The sequence below is a fragment of the Columba livia genome, chromosome 2 (genome assembly GCF_036013475.1).
Source record: "Columba livia isolate bColLiv1 breed racing homer chromosome 2, bColLiv1.pat.W.v2, whole genome shotgun sequence".
Lineage (NCBI taxonomy): Eukaryota > Metazoa > Chordata > Aves > Columbiformes > Columbidae > Columba > Columba livia.
The window spans coordinates 158,059,105-158,081,057 of NC_088603.1; the positions used below are offsets into that span (position 1 = coordinate 158,059,105).

A 21,953-nucleotide genomic window follows, 5' to 3' on the forward strand; every position below is an offset into this window, starting at 1 on the left:
ATATATATATGAGACTTCCACCCTCTGAAATCCTTAGAATCCTCCATAACGTGTCTCACATGGGGCAGTAAACATCTCATGAAGGTCAAGCTCAATGTGTTTTCACAGCTTGTATTAAATCCCACTGCAAATATTAACTTGTCTATGGCGATCACACAGAAAATAAGGATATTAAATCCAATTTTCTATGTTCCCCACGACAAAGCTCATATTTTCAGGAGGTTGGGTTGAGTCAGTACATGGTTGACTTTTGATAGACCATCTTCTGACAGACATATATTTATTTATGATAACATGTGGTCCCGGTGCTGCTGGACAGGATGACTCGCTGGAATCCTTCTTAGCATGAATTAAAACACGTTTCCTCTATGAAAACAGTCACAGTGGCTCTATTATTCACTCTTCTGGGTAATACTTGCTATGGCTACATTCAAAAACACATTGATTCCTCTTGCTGCCTCCTCTCTAACCCCTCATGGTCACTATTCCCTCCCTCTCCTCCAGACATATATGTATTTAAGTACATTAACTGCAGTCAAAAGCATTTCTAAAAGCACTCGGGTCAAAGTATAAAGCAGCCTGGCCAGACACATTAAAACAATTTCTAAAGTGAGTCATTAGAATCTACTTTAGTCTAAATTGACACAGTAAATATTTCACCATATGGACACGAAATGGAAGATTGGGCTGGGATGGCAACTCCTCTGAACATTTATTTTACCCCATTTATTTCAATATAATTCAAAGCAGAAATGTATAGTTTAGCATTCTTTGCGGACTTAAGTATTTTAGAAACACACTACAAAATCAAAATGAAAAGATAAAACACAGAACAAAGTTAAAATAAGTTTAGAAATGCAAGCTGCGAACATGGGAAATTTTAGTTCAATGATATCAATGTTTTAAGAGATTAAACATCCAGGGGAGAATGAAGGAGGAATTTGGAGAAAGCACAAATTACAAGACCTGTATGATCCAAAGCAATTCGGGAATGTGGGGTCTATTAAACACAAGGCAAGCGTATCTCAGCAAAAATCAATTAATAAATGCATATATGACCCAAACTAATTGAACAAGGGCACATTCTATGTACAGCTATTATTGACGTTGTCTTGAGGACTCATCCGTCGCTTGTGTCAAGTGCTACCCAGAGAAACGGGAGCCTGATATTAATATTTGGGTAGCACAACACCTTGGGATGAAGAGAGAGAGACAAGTTTCAGGGTATCAACAATCAGCCAAACTATTTGTACTGTCAAGCAGCAAATCACATTCACCAAGACGTCTCGCACCTTGTTGTCCATGCTGCGATATCCCAAACAGTTCCCATCCTTCCCACCCAGAATCCTACAGGTTTCAGTGCTGATATAACTTAAAACACTCAGTTTAACCCAAATTTACTGTGACATTGCATAACCTGCGCTACCAGCAACTCCCTTGGGAGTTGGCACCAATTTCTGGTTTTAATATTTAAAAAATTAATGAGGAAACCTGTTGGGAATATAAGAAAATCAATGTCTGTATACGCTTTAATTAGAACAAGGTATCCAGCTAGATATTCCGTATTTCTTAAAAAAATAAGGTTACAATTCCATTTTGAAGTTGCACCACTGGTTGGCAGCAGCCCAACTTACAACCATCAAACCAAGAGGGTGAATAAGCCACACAAACTCAAATGATCTTGTTTTAATATCTGCTCTATGGAAACCCTACATAACACCAAACCCTACATAACACCAAACCCTACATAACACCAAGTCTTCTTCTAAACAGGTTTAGAGGAGGTAAATAGAAGCACTGAGTGGATCCTGTCCTTCAGGGATACTAAAAGCAAAACATAAATTGGAATTGGTGAGAAAGCAAGTGTGCCACTCAGAAATTAAGAAGTGGGAATGTCTGAACTGTTATAAAAAGTTATAAGGGATCCAGGTTACACACTATCACAGCTTAATGCAGTTGGGTTCGGTTACTACTTGACTTTAAACCTTTCCTAGTTGTAGATTATTGAATAATTCTGTTATCTCAACCCTACACTTCAAAACATTCAACTCTAGAGGCTTTTGATTTTTGAAGCTCTTTAATACAGTTTTAACAGTTTGTGTTATCCCTGTTTCTCATGAAAACCACAAGCAGTCCTTGGATAAAAGGCACTTAAGTGCTGGAGAGGAACAGATCATGTTGTGTTGCATCACAATGGCCTTTCACAAAAACCAATCACCTGTCAAAAGTTTTTACTTAAGTCTATCCTGGCTCAAGTGTTTTGCAAAGCCAGCGATTACAGCCCCTGGTGTATACACAGAAATGAAGAACAAAGCATGTACCAAGTGTCTCCTTCCACCCCCATGTAGGATCCTGAAGAGCAAATTGTGATGCTCCCTTGGATGCCCTGAGGAATCAAAGCTCCTCAAGAGCTCAAGATTCAGTGCTGTGTTTGAAGACCTAAACACCAGGCACATCACTCTTTAGCTTGGCATTTGTCTCTCCTAAAGTCTCTTTCTAATGCACCCAAAGACAGAAGAGTAAGCAGAATTGGCTTCATTAAAAAGAACAGAAGCAATACCTTCTCAAATATGACATTCAATCTAACAGTCAAGTCAAAGGCATAATGCCTGGTGAGAAATCAGTTGGTGGCCTCCAAGGTTTGTGTACTTACATGAATGAGGATCCATCATGAGATGGATCATGAACTGGCTGGAGGGTTGTGATCAACAGTGCAGAGTCTGGTTGGAAACCTGTAGTTCGTGGGGCTCCCCACGGGTCAGTACTGGGTCCAGTCCTGTTCAAGATGTTCATCAGTGACCTGGATTGAGAGAGCGAGTGCAGCCTCAGCCAGTTTGCTGATGACACCAAAGTGGGAGGAAGGGCTGACACACCAGGGGCTGTGCTGATATCCACTGAGACCTGGGCAGGCTGGACTGGGCAGAGAAGAACCTGATGAAGTTCAACAAGGGCAAGTGTAGGGTCCTGTAACTGGGGAGGAACAACCCCCGGCACCAGTACAGGTTGGGGTGGAGCTGCTGGAAAGCAGCTCTGTAGAGAAGAACCTGGGAGTTCTGGTGGACAACAGGTTGACCATGAGCCAACAATGTGCCCTCGTAGCCAAGAGGCCAATGGAACCCGGGGTACATTAGGAGGAATGTGAGCAGCAGGTCAAGGGAGGTTGTTCCTCCCCCTCTGCTCCGCCCTGGTGAGGCCACATCTGGAGTTCTGGGTCCAGTTCTGGGCTCCTCAGTTTAAGAAGGACAAGGAATGACTGGAGGGAGTCCAGCAGTGGGCTACAAAGATGCTGAGGGGTCTGGAGCATCTTTCTTAGGAGAGACAAAGAGCTGGGGCTGTTCAGCCTGGAGAAGAGAAGCTGAGAGGTGAACCTCACTGATGTTTATAAATATCTCCAAGGTGGGTGTCAAGAGGATGGACCAGACTCTGTTCAGTGGTGCCCAACGATACGATGAGGGGCAACGGGCACAGACTGAATCATAGGAGGTTCCATGTGAACATGAGGAGAAACTTCTTTCCTTTGAGGTGCCAGAGCCTGGCCCAGGCTGCCCAGAGAGGCTGTGGAGTCTCCTTCTCTGGAGACATTCAAACCCACCTGGACACCTTCCTGTGTGATCTGCTCTGGTGAACCTGCTTTAGCAGGTGGGTTGGACGGGATGATCTCCAGAGGTCCCTTCCAACCCCATCCAGTCTGGGATTCTGAGGCACAAGTCCAAGCCTCTACATATACATGTAACCACTCCTACATTTATACAGTCCTAAAATTACATTTTGCCTTTTGAAGGCAACCGTGAGGCTGACGTGGCCACCAGTGAAAATGAGTTTGACACCCCTACTCTACACAATGATGACTAGTAAGTCTCAGTACACTGGTGAAGGCAAACTAGGAGTAGACAGATATAAATATTTCATGGTTTCTATTAAAACAGAAAACTAACGCACTTGATATAACCTTAAAAAGGCAATTTGAAACTCTTAATCCACTCAAAACAGTGCATCAGGGCTCCTTCCACATGCCTGCGGTCATTACCAATGATTCCATATTGCTTTGTGGCAGAGTAAGATATATGGATTCGCCACCAAATTTGAGTGATTTTCTTAAATTTGAGTTCAAAACGGGTTGTAAAGCAGTGGAGACAACTTGCAACATCAAGAACGCATTTGGCCCAGGAACTGCTGATGAACGTATGGTGTGGTGATGGTGGTGGTGGTGGTGGTGGTTCAAGTTTTGCAAAGGAGACGAGCATTGAAGATGAGGAGCACAGTGGCCACCTTGGGAAGGTGACAATGACCATTGAGAGCAATCATCAACGCTGATCCTCTTACAACTACGGGAGAAGTTGCCCAAGAACTCAACATTGACCATTCTAAGGTCGTCTGTCATTTGTAACAAAGTGGAAAGGTGCAAAAGCTCGAGAAGTGGATTCCTCAGGAGCTGACCAAAAAATACCATCGTTTAAAGCATCATCTTATCTTACTCTACACAAAAACAACGAGCCATTTCTCAACCAGATTGTGACGTGCGACAAAAACTGGACTTTACGTGACAACCAACGACGATCAGCTCAGTAGATGGACTGAGAAGAACATCCAAAGCACTTCCCAAAGCAAAACTTGCACCAACAAAAGGTCACGGTCACTGTTGGGTGCTCTGCTGCTGGTCTGATCTGCTACAGCTTTCTGAATCGCAGCAAAATCATTCCATCTGAGAAGGATGCTCAGCAAATCGATGAGGTGCACCAAGAACTGCAACGCATTGGTCAACAGAAAGTGTCCAATTCTTCTCCATGACAACACCCAACTGCATGTTGCACAAGCAACACTGCAAAAGTGGAACAAATCGGGCTACCAAGTCTTGCGTTGTCCACCATATTTGCCTGGCCTCTTGTCAACCAGCCTCCACTTCACCAAGCATCTCGACAGCTTTTTGCAGCAAAAACGCCCCCGCAACCAGCAGGATGCAGAAAAGGCTTCCCAAGAGTTCATCGAATCCCAAAGCACAGATTTTTATGCTACAGGAATGAACAAACTTATTTCTTGGCAGCAAAAATGTGTTGATTTTAATGGCTCCTATTCTGATGAATAAAGATGTGTTTGAGCCCGGTTACAAGGCTGAGGGAGCTGGGGCTCTGGAGCTGGACAAGAGGAGACTGAGGGGTGACCTCATTCATGGTTACAGATATATAAAGGGGGAGTGTCAGGAGGATGGAGCCAGGCTCTTCTCGGTGACAACCAATGATAGGACAAGGGGCAATGGGTACAAACTGGAACACAGGAGGTTCCACTTAAATATGAGAAGAAACTTCTTCATGGTGAGGGTGGCAGAGCCTGGCCCAGGCTGCCCAGGGAGGTTGTGGAGTCTCCTTCTGTGCAGACATTCCAACCCGCCTGGACACCTTCCTGTGTAACCTCATCTGGGTGTTCCTGCTCCATGGGGGGATTGCACTGGATGAGCTTTCCAGGTCCCTTCCAACCCCTCACACTCTGTGATTCTGTGATACAATGATTTAAAATTCACAGTCCGGAACCGCAATTACTTTTGCACCGAGTTAAGAGTTCCCATGCCCAACTTCTTCCCACAAAACTGGGCGTTACACAAACATCTACTGTGAGGGGCATTCAGTCTTTGTTCTTTTTAATTCCAATGAAGTTTATGCTACTGATCCTTGCGGGTTTTCCCAGGGAACTCTTTGAGCAGAACCATCAATGCTGAAAAGCTTTGAAGACCAAAATCACCCCAGAAACCATCCTTGGTCCCCACTGAAGGCATTTTTCAGGCTTTTGCCTGCAAATACCAGGCTACTGAATCTTCCTTGAGTTTATATTAATTAAAGCAGCAACTTTAACACACTAGAGCTTCTGAAGGTCAACACTTGCATTGCTCTGAGAAATAAGGGAAAACTGTCACTTGGGTATCTGGACAAGGATATAAAGAGGGTTCAGAATGGGGCTTCCTCAACAAGCAATAAAATGGGACAGAAGACAAATAAACAATGCTATAAAAACTTCTTTTTCCTATAACTATCTCCAATATATATGTCGGATCAGTCAATGCTTTTGTTTTATAAGAGACAGAAGCCACGGAAAAGGTTGGAGTTGATCTGTAACAGCTGCAATCGGACCATACGATTCCAAACTGAGTCGCTATTTCCTTAAGTTTCTCAATGAGGGGGTAAAAAAGCCATTCTTAAATTAGGTATTAATCAGTTTAAATCCACTTATGCACAACAAAGTTCCCTGGAAGAGAGATTTAACACTTTAAAAGACAAGATTCAGTCTGCGGTAGAAGAAATGAATTGGAACCCTGACAAACCAGGTTCAATGCCCTACAGCCAGACACGTTGTGTTATATTGAAGCCTTATCGGTTCTGTCACTTTAAACTGCGAAAGAAATCATGCAGGAACATCTTGAGAATGCTCGATCATGGTACATGTGGGGCTGTTTTGCTTTCTCCTCCCATGATAACGGATGTCCTGGGTCAAAATTAGACATTGCTTGGCAATTCATGGGAAATAAATACAAGAGTCTTTGCCACAACCACCTTCAGCCTCTTCCATTAAAGTAATTGTGGTGTTTCATCTAATACAACCCAACCCAACTGAACAAATGCAGATATTTATTAGTTAGTTACTTAGAATGGGGTCAGACATGTCAAGTAATTTAATTGCTGCACATTTTGAAAACAAAAATCAGCGGTAAAATTCAGTTTTCGCACATTCTTTGACAGCCCATCAGCATGAACATAATGATGGATCTGTCAGTATTTACCGTGTGCATCACAAGAGGGTATCGAAGGAGACAAGGGATGGTTGGGGTAACATCTTCAAGGCCAAAAAAGTAGGATAAACCTGAAGAAATCAAGTAAGCAGCTTTTACTACATCCACAAGAATTTATTCTGTCTTTTTATAATATATGTGATGATGGGTGGGCATAAAGAAGACTCATAAAGATGAAACTTTTCTATTCCGTTATTTCCCTACAAACAATAAACCATATCCCCACCACATCATGGTGAATTAAATCGGCCATTTGTGTCCAACCATCAGACCCTTTGCAGAAACAGCAGGTGATAATAAATGAAGTTGGTGTTACACAAACAAGACACCTCTGGGAGCCAACAATACACACCGAGCCATCAACCCAACTCCTTCAGTCCTTATTAGAACATGGAGAAATATTAATTTGGGGGAATACTCGACCATGTGCACTTTATTTTGTACTTTGCCTGTGTGGCAGGATGCAAACCCCCCTCTCTCTCCCTCCATCCTTCATCACGGAAGGAGTAGACAGATCTCCCTCTCTCTGTGCTGTTTGAGGCTGACAGCTTCTTCTGTTTGGCCTCAGGAACCCCCTGGCCAGGGTCGTTAAGAGAGAGGAGAAGGGAGCACAGAGGCACCAGGGAGCCGCTGGGAGCCCATGGCCGGTGTGGGGGATGTTTGGAAGCTTCACGGGCACCCCACAGCCAAGGTGGGGGTGCAGAGAAGCTTCTGGAATGCCCACAGTCAGATCTGATCAGGCTATAAAACAGGATTCTTGTCGAGTCTCCACCCTTTGTTGCGGATCTCTTGGAGCATGAGCCAGATGCTGCCACCAAGAGCCCCCCTGGGATGGACAATCCGCTTGCCTTGCTGCCACGGGTGTAAAATTAACCCTCGCAGGATTGCGAGTGTATCTACTTCCCGTGCACGTTTGCACGTGTATTTATACTTTCCGCGCTCAATACGAGCACGTGTAAGATTAATCCTCACATAATTGCGAGTGTATTTTCCTCTTGTGCTTCCACATAAGCACGTATAATATTCCGTGCATATCTGCACGTGTATTTCTCCTCGCAGGTTTGCGAGTGTATTATAAATTTACCCTCCCAGAATCGCGAGTGTACACTTTCCATACTCAATACGAGTACGTGTATCCCTTTAAAATAATCCCACACCGTGTTCAGGCAAGTGTGGACTCTTCCCGGACTCAGGGACGGCTCTGGTATTGTTTTGGTGAAGCCACATGCATGCACACTGTGGACCGCCTGTTGTATTCGTTGCTGCCCCTTAATAATTCCCTCAACTGATATCCGAACCCGTATTCAAGTCACTTTGGAGTGCTAAAACCCTGTTTCTCACCGGTTTAATAGGGTTGTTTTGGTGCCTGTTGTCCCTTAAACGAACCTCGGGGAGCCTCCGTGACAACCTGGAAACACAATGTCATGCAAAAGGATCCAGTAATTAAAACATCTTTGCACCTGAGCTTCAGGAAGCCAAGAGCTTTTAGATATTTGCAACCTGTGCAAGTAATATGGTTAAATGTATTTTAAAATAAGTACTTAATAGTAGCTAGAGAGAAAATAGGAAAGCAACCCCTTTCAACAAGGAGGATGTATGAAAGTACACAATTTCTGCACAAAATCAGGATATTGTTGTGTCAATGGAATTTCTACCACATCCAGAAAGTCCAGAAAAGTGCAACTGATAAAGGAGCAAAACAGCGGCCATGGGAGGGAACATAAAAGAGACAAAACTCCAGCAGAAAACTTGATCAATATTTTTAACTCATGCTTCATGTTTTATAGACAACAGTTATCAAGTCAATAGTTGCCAAGATGATGATTTCCCAGCTTGGAAAAGGCTGACGATGTCACGCCGAAATATAAATGAAGTCACGTAATATTTTGGCGATTTGCTTGCACAGAACAAATCAGAAAATTAATCCTAGAAAGAAACGAATCTATGGAAGCATGAGAAAAGTCTACACTGTATCTTCTGATCCTTGTAAGGGGTCGTGTTTAAAAATATATACAATCAAAAAACAAAATTAAAGATTGCCCATCACTCAACGCAATAATTTCAGAGGGTTGTTTTTAAATGTCCAATATTTTCTTGCACTGTGCTGTCATGGACAGTTCAACATTCAAATATCACTAAAGGAATTTCAGTCTGATTTCTCAGATCTGCATCTGTAAGAAGCTACAGAATCGATAGATGGTTATTCCTGATGAATTTGCACAGAGGTTTGAGTTCAGTGTTCAAAGGCGAGTAAGTTGTCACCACAGGCTGCTGAAATAATGTAATAGAACCAACTGATCCTTGTTGCTGCCAAATCTCACTGCCCCTTCTCTCCCTGGCAAGAGTTTCCTCAGCCACTATTCCCAGTTTCAGTGTCTATGGGCTCTTCTTGGACCTCTTAGAGGTTCTCCTGCCCCTTTACTCTGCCCTGGGGAGACCACACCTGGAATATTGTGTCCAGTTGTGGCCCCTCAGTTCCAGCAGGACAGGGAACTGCTGGAGAGAGTTCAGCGCAGGGCAACAAAGATGCTGAAGGGAGTGGAGCACCTCCCGTGTGAGGAAAGGCTGAGGGAGCTGGGGCTCTGGAGCTGGACAAGAGGAGACTGAGGGGTGACCTCATTCATGGTTACAGATATATAAAGGGTGAGTGTCAGGAGGATGGAGCCAGGCTCTTCTCGGTGACAACCAATGATAGGACAAGGGGTAATGGGTGCAAACTGGAACACAAGAGGTTCCACTTAAATATGAGAAGAAACTTGTTCCTGGTGAGGGTGGCAGAGCCTGGCCCAGGCTGCCCAGGGAGGTTGTGGAGTCTCCTTCTGTGCAGACATTCCAACCCGCCTGGACACCTTCCTGTGTAACCTCATCTGGGTGTTCCTGCTCCATGGGGGGATTGCACTGGATGAGCTTTCCAGGCCCCTTCCAACACCTGACATTCTGGGATTCTGTGACTACACAACCCCAAAAATCACCCAAACCAACATCAGTGGGAAACTGATAGCAGAGATTAAAGAAGGCAAAACTAATTTGGTTCAAACACCATCATCAACCTTATTTTTTTCCCCTCTTCCTTTCAAGCCGTTTATCAACTATTAGCTGGTAGAAGAAATCAACTTAACGGCAGAATCAATGATCCTATGAAGGGTCATTCTTTATTGTACCAGGGCTGGGGAACACTGAGGACCATCCCCCATAAGTGCTGGATGCTCTTGTGGTGCTTTTATTCACATAATTATTACACGTGCATTACAATTTTTGAAAATGTTGACATGCATCTATACTAAGAAATAACTGATGATGTTCAGTATAATTGTTAAGTTTCTTATTTACAATACATCTATTATTAGTTAAATATAAGCTAAGCACTCTGCTTCTAAACAATGTATTAATTAATCTGCCTCCTTTTCATGCAGAAAGATCTAAAACTTGAAGAATATCCCCTCGTTTCGCTGGTGGTCAGAAGCATTTATCAATCGGTTAACGACAAGTATGTATTTTGTAATTTAATCACACTCTACATTAATTTAGCAGCTTCTCTTCAGTTTCATCAACTAAGTGGGCAAATTCACCACCAAAGAAACCAAGAATTGTCAATAATATATTGAAACAGCACAGAGAAACATCCAGTAAGTGTCAGAATGGACAGAAGGGGGGAAAAAACATGAAGAAAAACAACTTAATACCATCAAGGCAGCGACTGAACTTTCCTGGTTCAAAAACGAGAATCGGCTTCATGGTTGAAATAACACTCAACATTTCCACCTCATCACGGAGAATCTTCCTGATCCACATATATATATATATATAGATATAGATATAGATAGATAGATAGATAGATAGATAGATAGATAGATAGATAGATAGATGTTTACGTTTAATAACAAAGCTGAGCAGGTCTTTGGGTCACTGCCAGACCTATAGAATCTATACTCCCTACCCAGCAAATTAAATTAAAAACGAATGGAAACTACACATGTGTTACATCTTAATCATCAAAAACGTTTTTACAGTACTGGCTGTGCTGAGCTTAAACTTTTTGTTTCTATACGAGACTTTCAAAGATTGTATCTAATAGGCCTCAGACATATATTAACTGTTCATCATTAATTTAGGATTATTCCTGTATTTCCTGACAGTGGAGCAGCATCAGAAATTCACCTTGTTGTGATGTGAAGTGTTTGTAAATTGGACAATTATGGCTCTCTAGTATCCAGCATTCTGAGACACAACTACCTCCTAAAAATAAAGGAATAATAGAAGCAAAACCAACACAAACACACACAAAATCCCTATATAATGCTATATTTTGCAACATGCACTTTGACGGTATTATAAAATGTACATGAAGGAAGAATAACAAGGTATGGACACATTCATGTATCAGAACTTCCTACCTCTAGAAATCGTTACTATTGAAAACTGCGGCACCTCCTGGGTTCCAATGGTCTAAATATTGAGTTTCACTCTAAACAGCCACAAGTTCCATTTGTTTCGGAGCAGAGTGTTTACACCAGATTAGACAGTTTGTTCTGGTACTAGAGAAGGTTTTATCATTTGCTACATTCCTACCAAGGAAATTCTGAATGCCAAGAATTTGGACAGGGGCAGAAGTTGATGAAATTCCTGGGGAACAGGAGAGACAAGTAAAGCTCGTTTGCACCTGATACAAAGCACCTGTAATTAGCACCAAAATCAACAGGGCATCTGATAGTTCATTATCATGGCACCATCTACAAATCTCTAGCCCAGGACTGGAATTTCAAGAGTTGGGAGAAGCACCACATTACCTGTTAAAAGCAACTTTTTGGCAGAGACCATTGGAACACACCATAGAACAAGCAGCTGCAATGAAGCGTAAAGGAAAAAGGTTAATTGAAATATGTCTGGTGCAGTCAATGGCAGCACAAACACACCTCACCCCTAATTATCTCCCATAGTCTGTAAATGTCAAAGTATGGTTTTTAAAGAGTGAAACATGATTCCATTACATTTTAATCACCAAGTGATGTGGGTTTCATAGATGACAGGTGTTCAAAGAGAAAAGCTCATTTAAAAGACAGTTATATTCCTCTGCAAAAGACAACGCTATTCTGAGAAACAATGGACACGAAAAATGGGGATCACAGAATCACAGAATCGACTGGGTTGGAAAAAACCTCAGAGATCATCCAGTCCAACCCTTGGTCCAACTCCAGTCCATTGACTAGATCATGGCACTAAGTGCCATGTCCAGTCTCAGTTTAAAAACCTCCAGGGCCGGTGAGTCCAGCACCTCCCTGGGCAGCCATTCCAATGCCTGACCACTCTCTCTGCAGAGAATTGCTTTCTAATAGCCAGCCTACATTTCCCCTGGCAGAGTTGAAGCCCATGGCCCCTTGTCCTATTGCTGACTGCCTGGGAGAAGAGACCAATCCCCACCTGGCTAGAACTGCCCTTCAGGTAGTTCTAGAGAGTGCTGAGCTCAGCTCTAAGCCTCCTCTTCTCCAGACTAAACAAGCCCAGCTCCCTCAGCCTCTCCCCATAGGGCTTGTGTTCAAGTCCCTTCCCCAGTCTTGTTGCTCTTCTCTGGACCCGCTCCAGCACTTCAAACTCTTTCCTACGATGCAGATGCAAAGAGTCAAAAGCTGAGAATTTCAGGCTTCCAGAACAGTTTTGTTCCACCTGGACAACAAGGAACAGTCCTTGTTGTCACAGTGTATATATCTATATCTATATCTATCTGCTGCTGGGGTCTGGTAGGTGTGATGCCAACATTCCTACCACAGAAAAGTAAAATTCGAGACATTAGGGGTTAATAAAGATTTGTTCCAAAGAAATAAGCTGCAGGTTATTTTCACACCCCAGAAGGAAATTAGTTTTCCCATTTTCGCTATATTTTGCTATTATAACCACAGTTCAGAATGATGAGACACCGTGATTTACTCTACCCTTTCAAATAAAGACCAGCTCCCTAAACAAACACCCCCAAGGCACCATCTTTCATGTACCGCATTTCACTGACGCATTTAGAAAACGTTAAGAAGAGCTAATTCTGATTCATTAATGCACAACATTAATTCCTCGTTTAAGGAGTCAGTTAATAGAGACTGAAAACATCTTACAGCAGAAAAATGTATCTTGTTGAAAGGCAGAAAGTTGTGTTTTCTCAAGATTACTTCACTGAGGTTTCCACCCCTTAAACCTGAGCCTCGTATTTTTTAAGCCGGACAACCAAATATCCTTGATTATTTTGATTAAACCAAAGAAACTCACAGCTCAAATGTTCCACAGACAGAGACAACTGCTACCAGCCCTTAAAAAAAACGTGTTTTAGTTTCGATATACTTCGTATTTATGATGTAGTAGGTTACTTGTGAAAAACATCCCTTATCCATTTTCCCTTGCGCGCAGCAATTATTCAATATATTCATCAATGATTTGGACGAGGGAATAGAGTGACTGTCAGCAAGTTTGCTGGTGACACCAAGCTGGGAGGAGCGGCTGACACGCCAGAGGCTGTGCTGCCATCAGAGACCTGGACAGGCTGGAGAGCTGGGTGGGGAAAAATTGAATGAAATAGAACAAGGGCAAGTGTAGAGTCTTGTATCTGGGCAGGACAACCCCAGGTTCCAGTGTAAGTTGGGGAACGAGCTGTTGGAGAGCAGTGTAGGGGAAAGGGACCTGGGGGTCCTGGGGACAGCAGGGTGACCATGAGCCAGCACTGGGCCCTTGTGGCCAGGAAGGCCAATGGTACCTGGGGTGGATGAGAAGGGGGTGGTCAGTAGGTCAGAGAGGTTCTCCTGCCCCTCTGCTCTGCCCTGGGGAGACCACACCTGGAATATTGTGTCCAGTTGTGGCCCCTCAGTTCCAGCAGGACAGGGAACTGCTGGAGAGAGTCCAGTGCAGGGCAACAAAGATGCTGAAGGGAGTGGAGCATCTCCCGTGTGAGGAAAGGCTGAGGGAGCTGGGGCTCTGGAGCTGGACAAGAGGAGACTGAGGGGTGACCTCATTCATGGTTACAGATATATAAAGGGTGAGTGTCAGGAGGATGGAGCCAGGCTCTTCTCGGTGACAACCAATGATAGGACAAGGAGTAATGGGTTCAAACTGGAACACAGGAGGTTCCACTTAAATTTGAGAAGAAACTTGTTCCTGGTGAGGGTGGCAGAGCCTGGCCCAGGCTGCCCAGGGAGGTTGTGGAGTCTCCTTCTGTGCAGACATTCCAACCCGCCTGGACACCTTCCTGTGTAACCTCATCTGGGTGTTCCTGCTCCATGGGGGGATTGCACTGCATGAGCTTTCCAGGTCCCTTCCAACCCCTGACACTCTGGGATTCTGTGAACTCCCTGTCCTCTGGGAAGGGTTTGGGATGGAACCCACAGCACGCTGCCGCTTCCATTTGACAGGTACAGCCCCACACAACCATCAGTCACAGACCTTTAATTCAAGTGATTCACAACCACTGCAATCAAACACCTGAACAGACAAAAAGCTGCTGTTCAGGTCGACCGGCAATGCCAGTTGTCTGGGAATCAGTTGCTATGATCAAATTGAAAAGGTTGCTCTACTCTAAAGTATCTTTGTTGCAATTCTTCAGTTTTATCTTCACCAACCATCGCCTCACAGACCAGACAAAACCCGCTTTGAGTTGAGCACGGGTGGATTTCAGGAATACGATTCCTACGAGTATCTCCCCATAACAGCAAGGACAAGAGATCATTGCTGAGTTGCGAATGTAAGAGCAGAAAGCCTACGAGAAGAGCTTAAATCTTATTGCCTCTTATCTTCAGAAGCTTCAGGAATATATCCAGTTCCTTCCCTTCCTCCTCCTTACCACGACTTAGCAGGACTTCAGACCATCACTCACGCTGCAACCACTCGTGATGACAAAGTTCTTTGCTGCAATAACCTCCATACGGTTATTAAAGGAGAAAACGTAACCGCTATGGGAATCCATCACCAAATACTGGCAATAAAATCATTAGTCCAGCTTTGTCAAGAAGTAGTGTTTAAATGAAGAAAAGTCTGGGTTTACTGACAGTTTTGGGTAGAAAACGAAATTCTTATAGGAATTAAGGAATTAGGAAGAAAAAAGCGTGCAATGAAAGCCACTCCTGATCTTTAATCATTAGTGTTACAGACAATGAAGATGATCCGCATCTTCCACAAGGATGAGAAGCAAAAACTTCCCATGTTTGGGACACATTTAGAATTATCGTATCCACAACCTCTTCCAGTTCGGCAAGGAAACCACCATATCCCGAGGCCCAACTCGGCAAACGCAAGACGAACCATCAAACATTGAACGGAGACTTAGGCCATGGAAAAAGCTGGTTTTCCTTAGGAGGTTCCTCAATAAAACAAGGGACAAGATTTAATTTGGAGATGAGGCAATAAAAGACAAACCAAGCTAGCAGTGCTTCGTTTTACAGACCTCAAATCACCGCGAGGAAAAGATTATCTTGGAAGCAGCGACGGTGCTTGTGAAAATAAGCAAAGGCACAAACCTTGGTTATCAAATGAAAAAAATAGAGTTTGTTAAACAGATTAATTTTCAATGAAATGACTCAGTAGGATTTACTTTTCGTAATATCTTTGCTAAGCTACGTTCAATATCAGGAGAGGAAAATCCAACCGCCTTGCTGTGTCAGTAAATCGAGTGTCACGTCAACAGCGAACCCCAAAATCTCCGCAATCCTGGTGGAAATAAACTGGCATTGATACCCCCAGCAAGGATGAGACAGCAGATATTACAGTGATTCATTATTTTGCGAGATGATGAAATCCTCACGAATGCCACAACAGTTTTATAAACGCTATAATTAAATACGTTTAGGATGTGCTGTACTTAGGCTTGGTTTAAAACCACATTTACAAAGACGTTTCCTTATGTCTGTCTTGTTTGTAGCTTGCACAGGCTTGCCCACTGTAACGGGATCAAATTAATCTAAAAAGTCGCCATTTTTTAATAGATTTTCATTAACAAATCCACGTCCAGTCATGAATTTAAGGAGACTAGTGAGGCTTTTTTCAGGTTAATAATTAACGTAAACTACACACTCTTTGCTGACACACCAACATTTTTACAAGACGTCAATTTGCAACTATTTTGTTCAAGCAACGCTTCAAGTGGAAGGATTATACAAGCTGATATATTTCTCACAAATGTAAAAGCAACCAGAAAAGCTGATTTCATTGTAGTAATCCTTCCAATAAAAACTGTACATTAAGATCAACTTGCCCAATTAATTGTGTCCATTAAAAATGCAGAAACAAGTAAGGGATCATCCACACTATCTACGGACGCTAATTTGGAAATACTGCAGTTGTGGCCAAATTGACGGGGTAAGGAAAATGATGCTCTGTGTGTGCATCTACGTATCTGTATATATGTGCTGTATAGAAAATCAATACACGCACAACGTGACTTCTGATTAAAACTTTCAACTATAAGCTGAATACAGCCACAAACTCCTGTTTGACTTCTCAGCAAAAAGCCAGTTTTACTCATCCAACCCTCTTCAACACCGACTTTGCTCTTGAGCCTTTTTCTAAGGCAGCTTCACAAAGGTATTTAAAACACTTTGTTTTCCTCGCATAAGTTTTAGTTTTTCCCAGGCTGGGTCATTGCAGCTGCTCCAATTGATAAGATCATCCATCTCCATTACACCAAATGCTCCCCCAGAGCTTCAAACAATCACTTTGCCTTTTTTGTTGGTCAAAATATCTCCAGCTCCATCTTCTATTCCAGTAATCTCTGAATAAGACACTAATCACCCTCATGGAAACGCATCAGTAGTCTCAGGGCTGTGTATTTCCTATACATTGAAGAATATCAAGGGAAGAAATGGATTGAAATAACAGACACCTTAAGTCTCACAGCTTAAGAAGGGGCTAAGTTAGTCAAGTTTAACAAAAGTTGCGACAAATCTGTGGTTTGGAAGGAAAGGGCTGATGTGTCACCAACAACAGATTGTCAAAGCAAAACCGCAGAGACTTGTGAGATGAAGGAAAAACAGCACTGAAATTCAATACATCCAGCTATATCGTTTATAATGGGCAGATCAGCGGCAGGTCCCATCTGAACACATCAGGGTTCATCAGAAGGAAAAACATTTCACTTGGAATTGCTTATCACTCTAACAAAACGTGCAATAAATAGGATGAAACTCCTCAGTTGATTAAATAAATTTCACAACGTAGTTGCTTTAATTTTTTCTTTAAACCAAGACGAAGTTTTGGACTTAATTTGACTTCATCTTAACACAGTATAGATTTTGGCACGTTAGTCTGAAGGGCTGAATTAAAGAACCGGGATCACCCTTCGCTATTCACGTGACGCACACTTACCAACATCACGTCAATTTATTGCCCGTGAATTATTAAACAGAGCTTGCTCGTGCAAGATGATTCCAGAAACTTCCTCCTATCCAGGGTGGATAATTCGGGGTTCCACAGCAGAGCTGCCCAGCTACCCTGACATTTCTTCCACTGGGTTATTTCATAAACTTCAATGGGAAACTCAGGGAAAAGGCCACTTGCAAAAGTATCATCATCGCACAGCCAGTGGGATTTGGTACGGAAATAAAAGGTGAAATTTAAGGCAACCGAAGCACTCTCTGGTCTGCTGTTACAGTCATGAAAAAAAAACCCATTTCTCTATGATCCTGGCATAAATTTTCAGTATTTATCTGCAAGAACCTTCTCAGCATCCCCCGAAGTTGGAACGGAGCTTGAGGCTGTTTATTCCACAAGATCAAGAGATGTTAAGTTTCAAATGGCTTAAGGGGTGGGGGAAGCAGCCAAAAATACAGGTAATACAGTAACACAGGTTTACTTGCTGAGAAGAAAACCGGTGAACAAAATCCACACTCTCATTTGACACTGAAAATAGTCTCAAATCTACAGTATGCAGATCCAGACTAAATTACCGAGTTCAGCAACATTACTTTAGGACTGACTTTAGCGTTAAGGAGGCAAAAATCTAGCTTGTATCATATACAGCTTATAGGAATACTTTATAAAGAAAGCAAATCTTATATGTGAACACGAGCTCATTGAAATATCCCAAAGCGTTTCCCAAGAACGCAACTAACACACCAGCAGCTCAATCTGTCGCATTCAAACAGAGAACAGCACCGTTTAGAAAGATGTTCTAGACGAGAAAACATACACCAAGATCACACTTTAAGATATTTCCAAATAATTCAAGAAGTTTTACCAGTTTTTGCTGCAGGTAACACGAAGCTTTAACAGAAAACCCCCACGAGCCAGAATAAAGCCATCCAGAGCGTTTCTCTCATTAATATATTACCTTTCTTTGACTGCAGATATCTCACAGCCCTTATCAAAGTAGGCCAGAGCCGTTTCATTTCCCTAAGGTTAAGCTGGCGAGCGGTATACGGAGTATTCATCGACTAAGGACCGGCCACCATTCAACGACAAATATAGCACGAGCTATTTCTCATCTGTCCTATTTTTCTTCTTTTTCGGGAGGCTGAGATGCGGCTTTTTTTCTCGAAATCACCACAATTGGCAGCTGCGGAGCTGCTGGTGCCTTTGTCCTCTTATGCAACTCCCCGTGTCCCCTTCTCCCCCCAACGGGAATAAAAAGAGATTACGTGGCTGTTCTCTGGTCCGGGACAGAGGAGGCTGGATGACCCATCTTCCCTTTTCTTGCTTTTTTCTTCTGTATTTTTGAAAGTTATCCTCTGAGAAGTCCCTTCAGAAGAGCCCAAAAAGCAGCTGAACCCCAATTTCATCCAATAGTTTTCCTACCCAGATTATGTCCCACAGAAACAGGCGTCACCGTCACCCCTTCCTGGTAAATGAGTTTTACTAAAAGCAAAGCTTTGTTTTAGCTTTGCTTCCAGCTGCTGTTACTGTTTTATTAAGTATTATTCCCCAGTGAGCTGACAGATACTGAACTTCATCAGATATTATCAACTGTGGTGCTCAAGCTCTGCGATTTCTTCTTTTTAAGTGATTTCTACTATATGTGCTGCTATAATGTCTCAGTGTGTGGCAAACTCTAGTTCAGCCCGAGCGGTTCAGCAAGGTACAAAAAGCACAAAACCAAGTGTTAAATGCTCCTTTGTGCTCCAAATAACAACACACTAAAAATCTAAATAAATTCCCTGCTTTTTTTCCCGAGATAACTGATCATCAGCTGCATCTACCAGCTCCTGGTCCTGATCAGTGTCCCCTGAACTTCTGTCCCTGTCTGTGATCCAACATTTCGGTGACTCAAACTCTGCTGCCGGTTCCTCTTCCAAAAAAGAAAGTAGATTGAAATGAAAGTGAACACGAGGAAAGTTATGCTTACGATCAGCAACGCTCAACCTTTCCCAGCTGTTTTCCATCTAAGGAAGATTTGATTCTTCGGCTAATACAATTTCAAGCATTATCCCTGGGCCGCATCTTTATGTACACGCTCTCACCCACACCAACATAACAACAAACAGGGTAAATACCTTTGGGATATTTATAATATTATAAACGTCTTGGGACGCGAGTTAAGATAATCACGTCAATGAGTTTTGCGTTTCCATCTAATTATTACTAAGCCTCTATCTCACGTCAAATAAGTCCATGTGTTGTGGGTGGTTATTGTCTCTTTGGGGGTGGTGAATAGGGGGGGCAACTTCTGAAACATCGAGTAAAAACATGTTAGTTCCCCGCTATAAACACCACCCACCATCAACCACTTCCAAACTACTTCTTCCAAAAGGTAAGGGAAAGCAGAATTAAACCTGCAGTGGTTTTAAAGACACAAAGATCAAAAACAAAGCCCTCAGATCCTCACATCAGTGGGAGCAACAACAGCCCGAGTGCTCTTTGATTTTCAGGAAGATTTGAAAGGGAAGAACAAATAATTTAGGAAGGCATTGCAGCTGTCAGGAGAAAGAAGATCCTCTGACTGTTCTGCATCACGAGCACACCATCGGAATAGAAATATTGTGTTTCCCAGCTTTGCTTTTTGATAGGGAAAAACAAAACCAAACCTACAGACCCACAGGTGGTAAAACACTGAATTAAGAGACGGTGGGAGAGAAATACATATATATATATATAAAGGTCTGTGTACCTTTAGCCCAGCACATCGGGAAGGGGCTACAGCCGCTCCTCTCCATCCAGGCAGCACCTGCGGGCTCCGGGCCCTGCCGGCCGGGCCCCTCCAGCAGCCACACACACATAGAGCTCCAGTGGCGGTAGCAGCGTCCCGGTTCGGCGCCCCAGCAGCGTGTGCTCGATCCCCGAGCAGGGAGCAGAACCGCAACCCTTCACCTGCCGGCGGGGGCGGCGGGGCCGCGAACCCGCGGCCGGGCGGGGGGCGGGAGGAGCCCGCGCTGCCGCCTCATCCTCTCCCGCCTCGGAGCCGGGGAGCGTCGCTCCCTCCCCGGGGAGCTGAGGGGAGGGCAGAGCGGCGAGGGGAAGGCGGGGAAGAGGGAGGGGAGGCGATTAGCCGCATTAATATGCTAATCTCCCCCCTTCTGTTCCATTCACCCGGCGGCCTCCTGTTTACCGAGCTGACAGCCGCTGCTCGAAAGAGACTTGAGCTGCAAATCAAGGCTGAGCCGGGTCGTGGCCGGGGATGCGCTTCCCCCGGCGGGTTTGTGCCCTCGGCACAATGACACCCACTCACTGAATAGCCTCAGTGACTCACAGAATGGCCTGAGTGAAGGGACCCACTAGATCATCGAGTCCAACCCCTGTCCCTGCACAGGACAACCCCACAGTTCACACCGTGTGTCTGAGGACGTTGTCCAGTCACTTCTTGAACACTGTCAGGCTTGGGGCCGTGACACCTCCCTGGGAAAACCTGTCCCAGGTGTCCAGCACCCTCTGGATTTAGAACCTTCTCACCACATCACACCTTCCCCACAAGCACTTCAAATTTCAGCATCTCTTCTATGTATTTTACATCTGTACTTACACACGGCTGTACCGAACAAAAATTACACCCTAAAAGAATCCCAGGATGTCAGGGGTTGGAAGGGACCTGGAAAGCTCATCCAGTGCAATCCCCCCATGGAGCAGGAACACCCAGATGAGGTTACACAGGAAGGTGTCCAGGCGGGTTGGGATGTCTGCACAGAAGGAGACTCCACAACCTCCCTGGGCAGCCTGGGCCAGGCTCTGCCACCCTCACCAGGAACAAGTTTCTTCTCATATTTAAGTGGAACCTCCTGTGTTCCAGTTTGAACCCATTACCCCTTGTCCTATCATTGGTTGTCACCGAGAAGAGCCTGGCTCCATCCTCCTGACACTCACCCTTTATATATCTGTAACCATGAATGAGGTCACCCCTCAGTCTCCTCTTGTCCAGCTCCAGAGCCCCAGCTCCCTCAGCCTTTCCTCACACGGGAGATGCTCCACTCCCTTCAGCATCTTTGTTGCCCTGCGCTGGACTCTCTCCAGCAGTTCCCTGTCCTGCTGGAACTGAGGGCAGGAGAATTTCCCATGAACTCCAGCAGGAATCGGGGTTAGACCCGACATCACCACCCGCTCCACCTCACACCAACAAGATTATCGATGAAACAACCCTGGTCGTGGCCCTTCGCCTTAAATAAAGAGCAAATATCGCCGCCTACGCTGGTAATTACTCAGTAGCTCATCCAACCTTCCTCTGAACCCCTGTTTTTTATGTACTTGCGATCAGAAGGCAAAGGTCGGCACACACATACATGCCATTTGCTGCTTAACTTCGCAGCACGTAACATCTGAACTGCTCTCAAGACTATTTTCCTTTTAAAAAGTGAGCACAACCATTGCAAAAGCGTATGTTCATAAACAAAAATTCAGGCAGCAAGAGAATAAAGAAATAATAAACAATGAAAATACTGATTTTACTCCTAGCAAAAGATTCCCCCAAAACTATAAACGGATTCAGCTAAAAGATGGATTTAAAAAAATCAACGGGAACAAGACTCGCCCTGATCACTCAAGCTTTTTAAATATTCCACGGTAATCTTTTCTCGCTCCTAGCAGTAAAGCATAAGGCTTATCCAAGCCTATATCCAAAAGGGAATTAATCTAAAGCCAGCAGCTTTCAACTCACCCTCTCTGCCTACTTGTAGCAGCACGCACTCGTCTGCAGCATATGTTTAATTACCATTCTTTACTAAAACACAGCCGTCTTCATGTGGAACAAGAGGGTGTATGTCAGAGCTCTTGATAAAGATAGTTGCTTAATTTT

General features: G+C 43.8%; 1 protein-coding gene across 16 annotated transcripts in view; it reads right to left on the bottom strand.

The window, feature by feature from the left end:
* PTK2 (protein tyrosine kinase 2) overlaps window positions 1–21,953 on the bottom strand; it is a 208,559-nt gene that overhangs the window by 134,629 nt on the left and 51,977 nt on the right. For 8 of the 16 annotated variants that reach the window (XM_065054519.1, XM_065054513.1, XM_065054517.1 and 5 more), the window contains exon 1: window positions 19,842–20,107. The exons of 4 other annotated variants lie outside the window; for them this stretch is intronic. In XM_065054519.1, the coding sequence (XP_064910591.1) occupies window positions 19,842–19,950 (109 nt within the window). In that variant the 5' untranslated portion in view covers window positions 19,951–20,107. Of the gene's footprint in view, window positions 1–19,841; window positions 20,111–21,953 lie in introns of those variants that run through there. 4 more of the 16 variants (XM_065054518.1, XM_065054516.1, XM_065054508.1 and 1 more) reach the window with 3 other exon arrangements.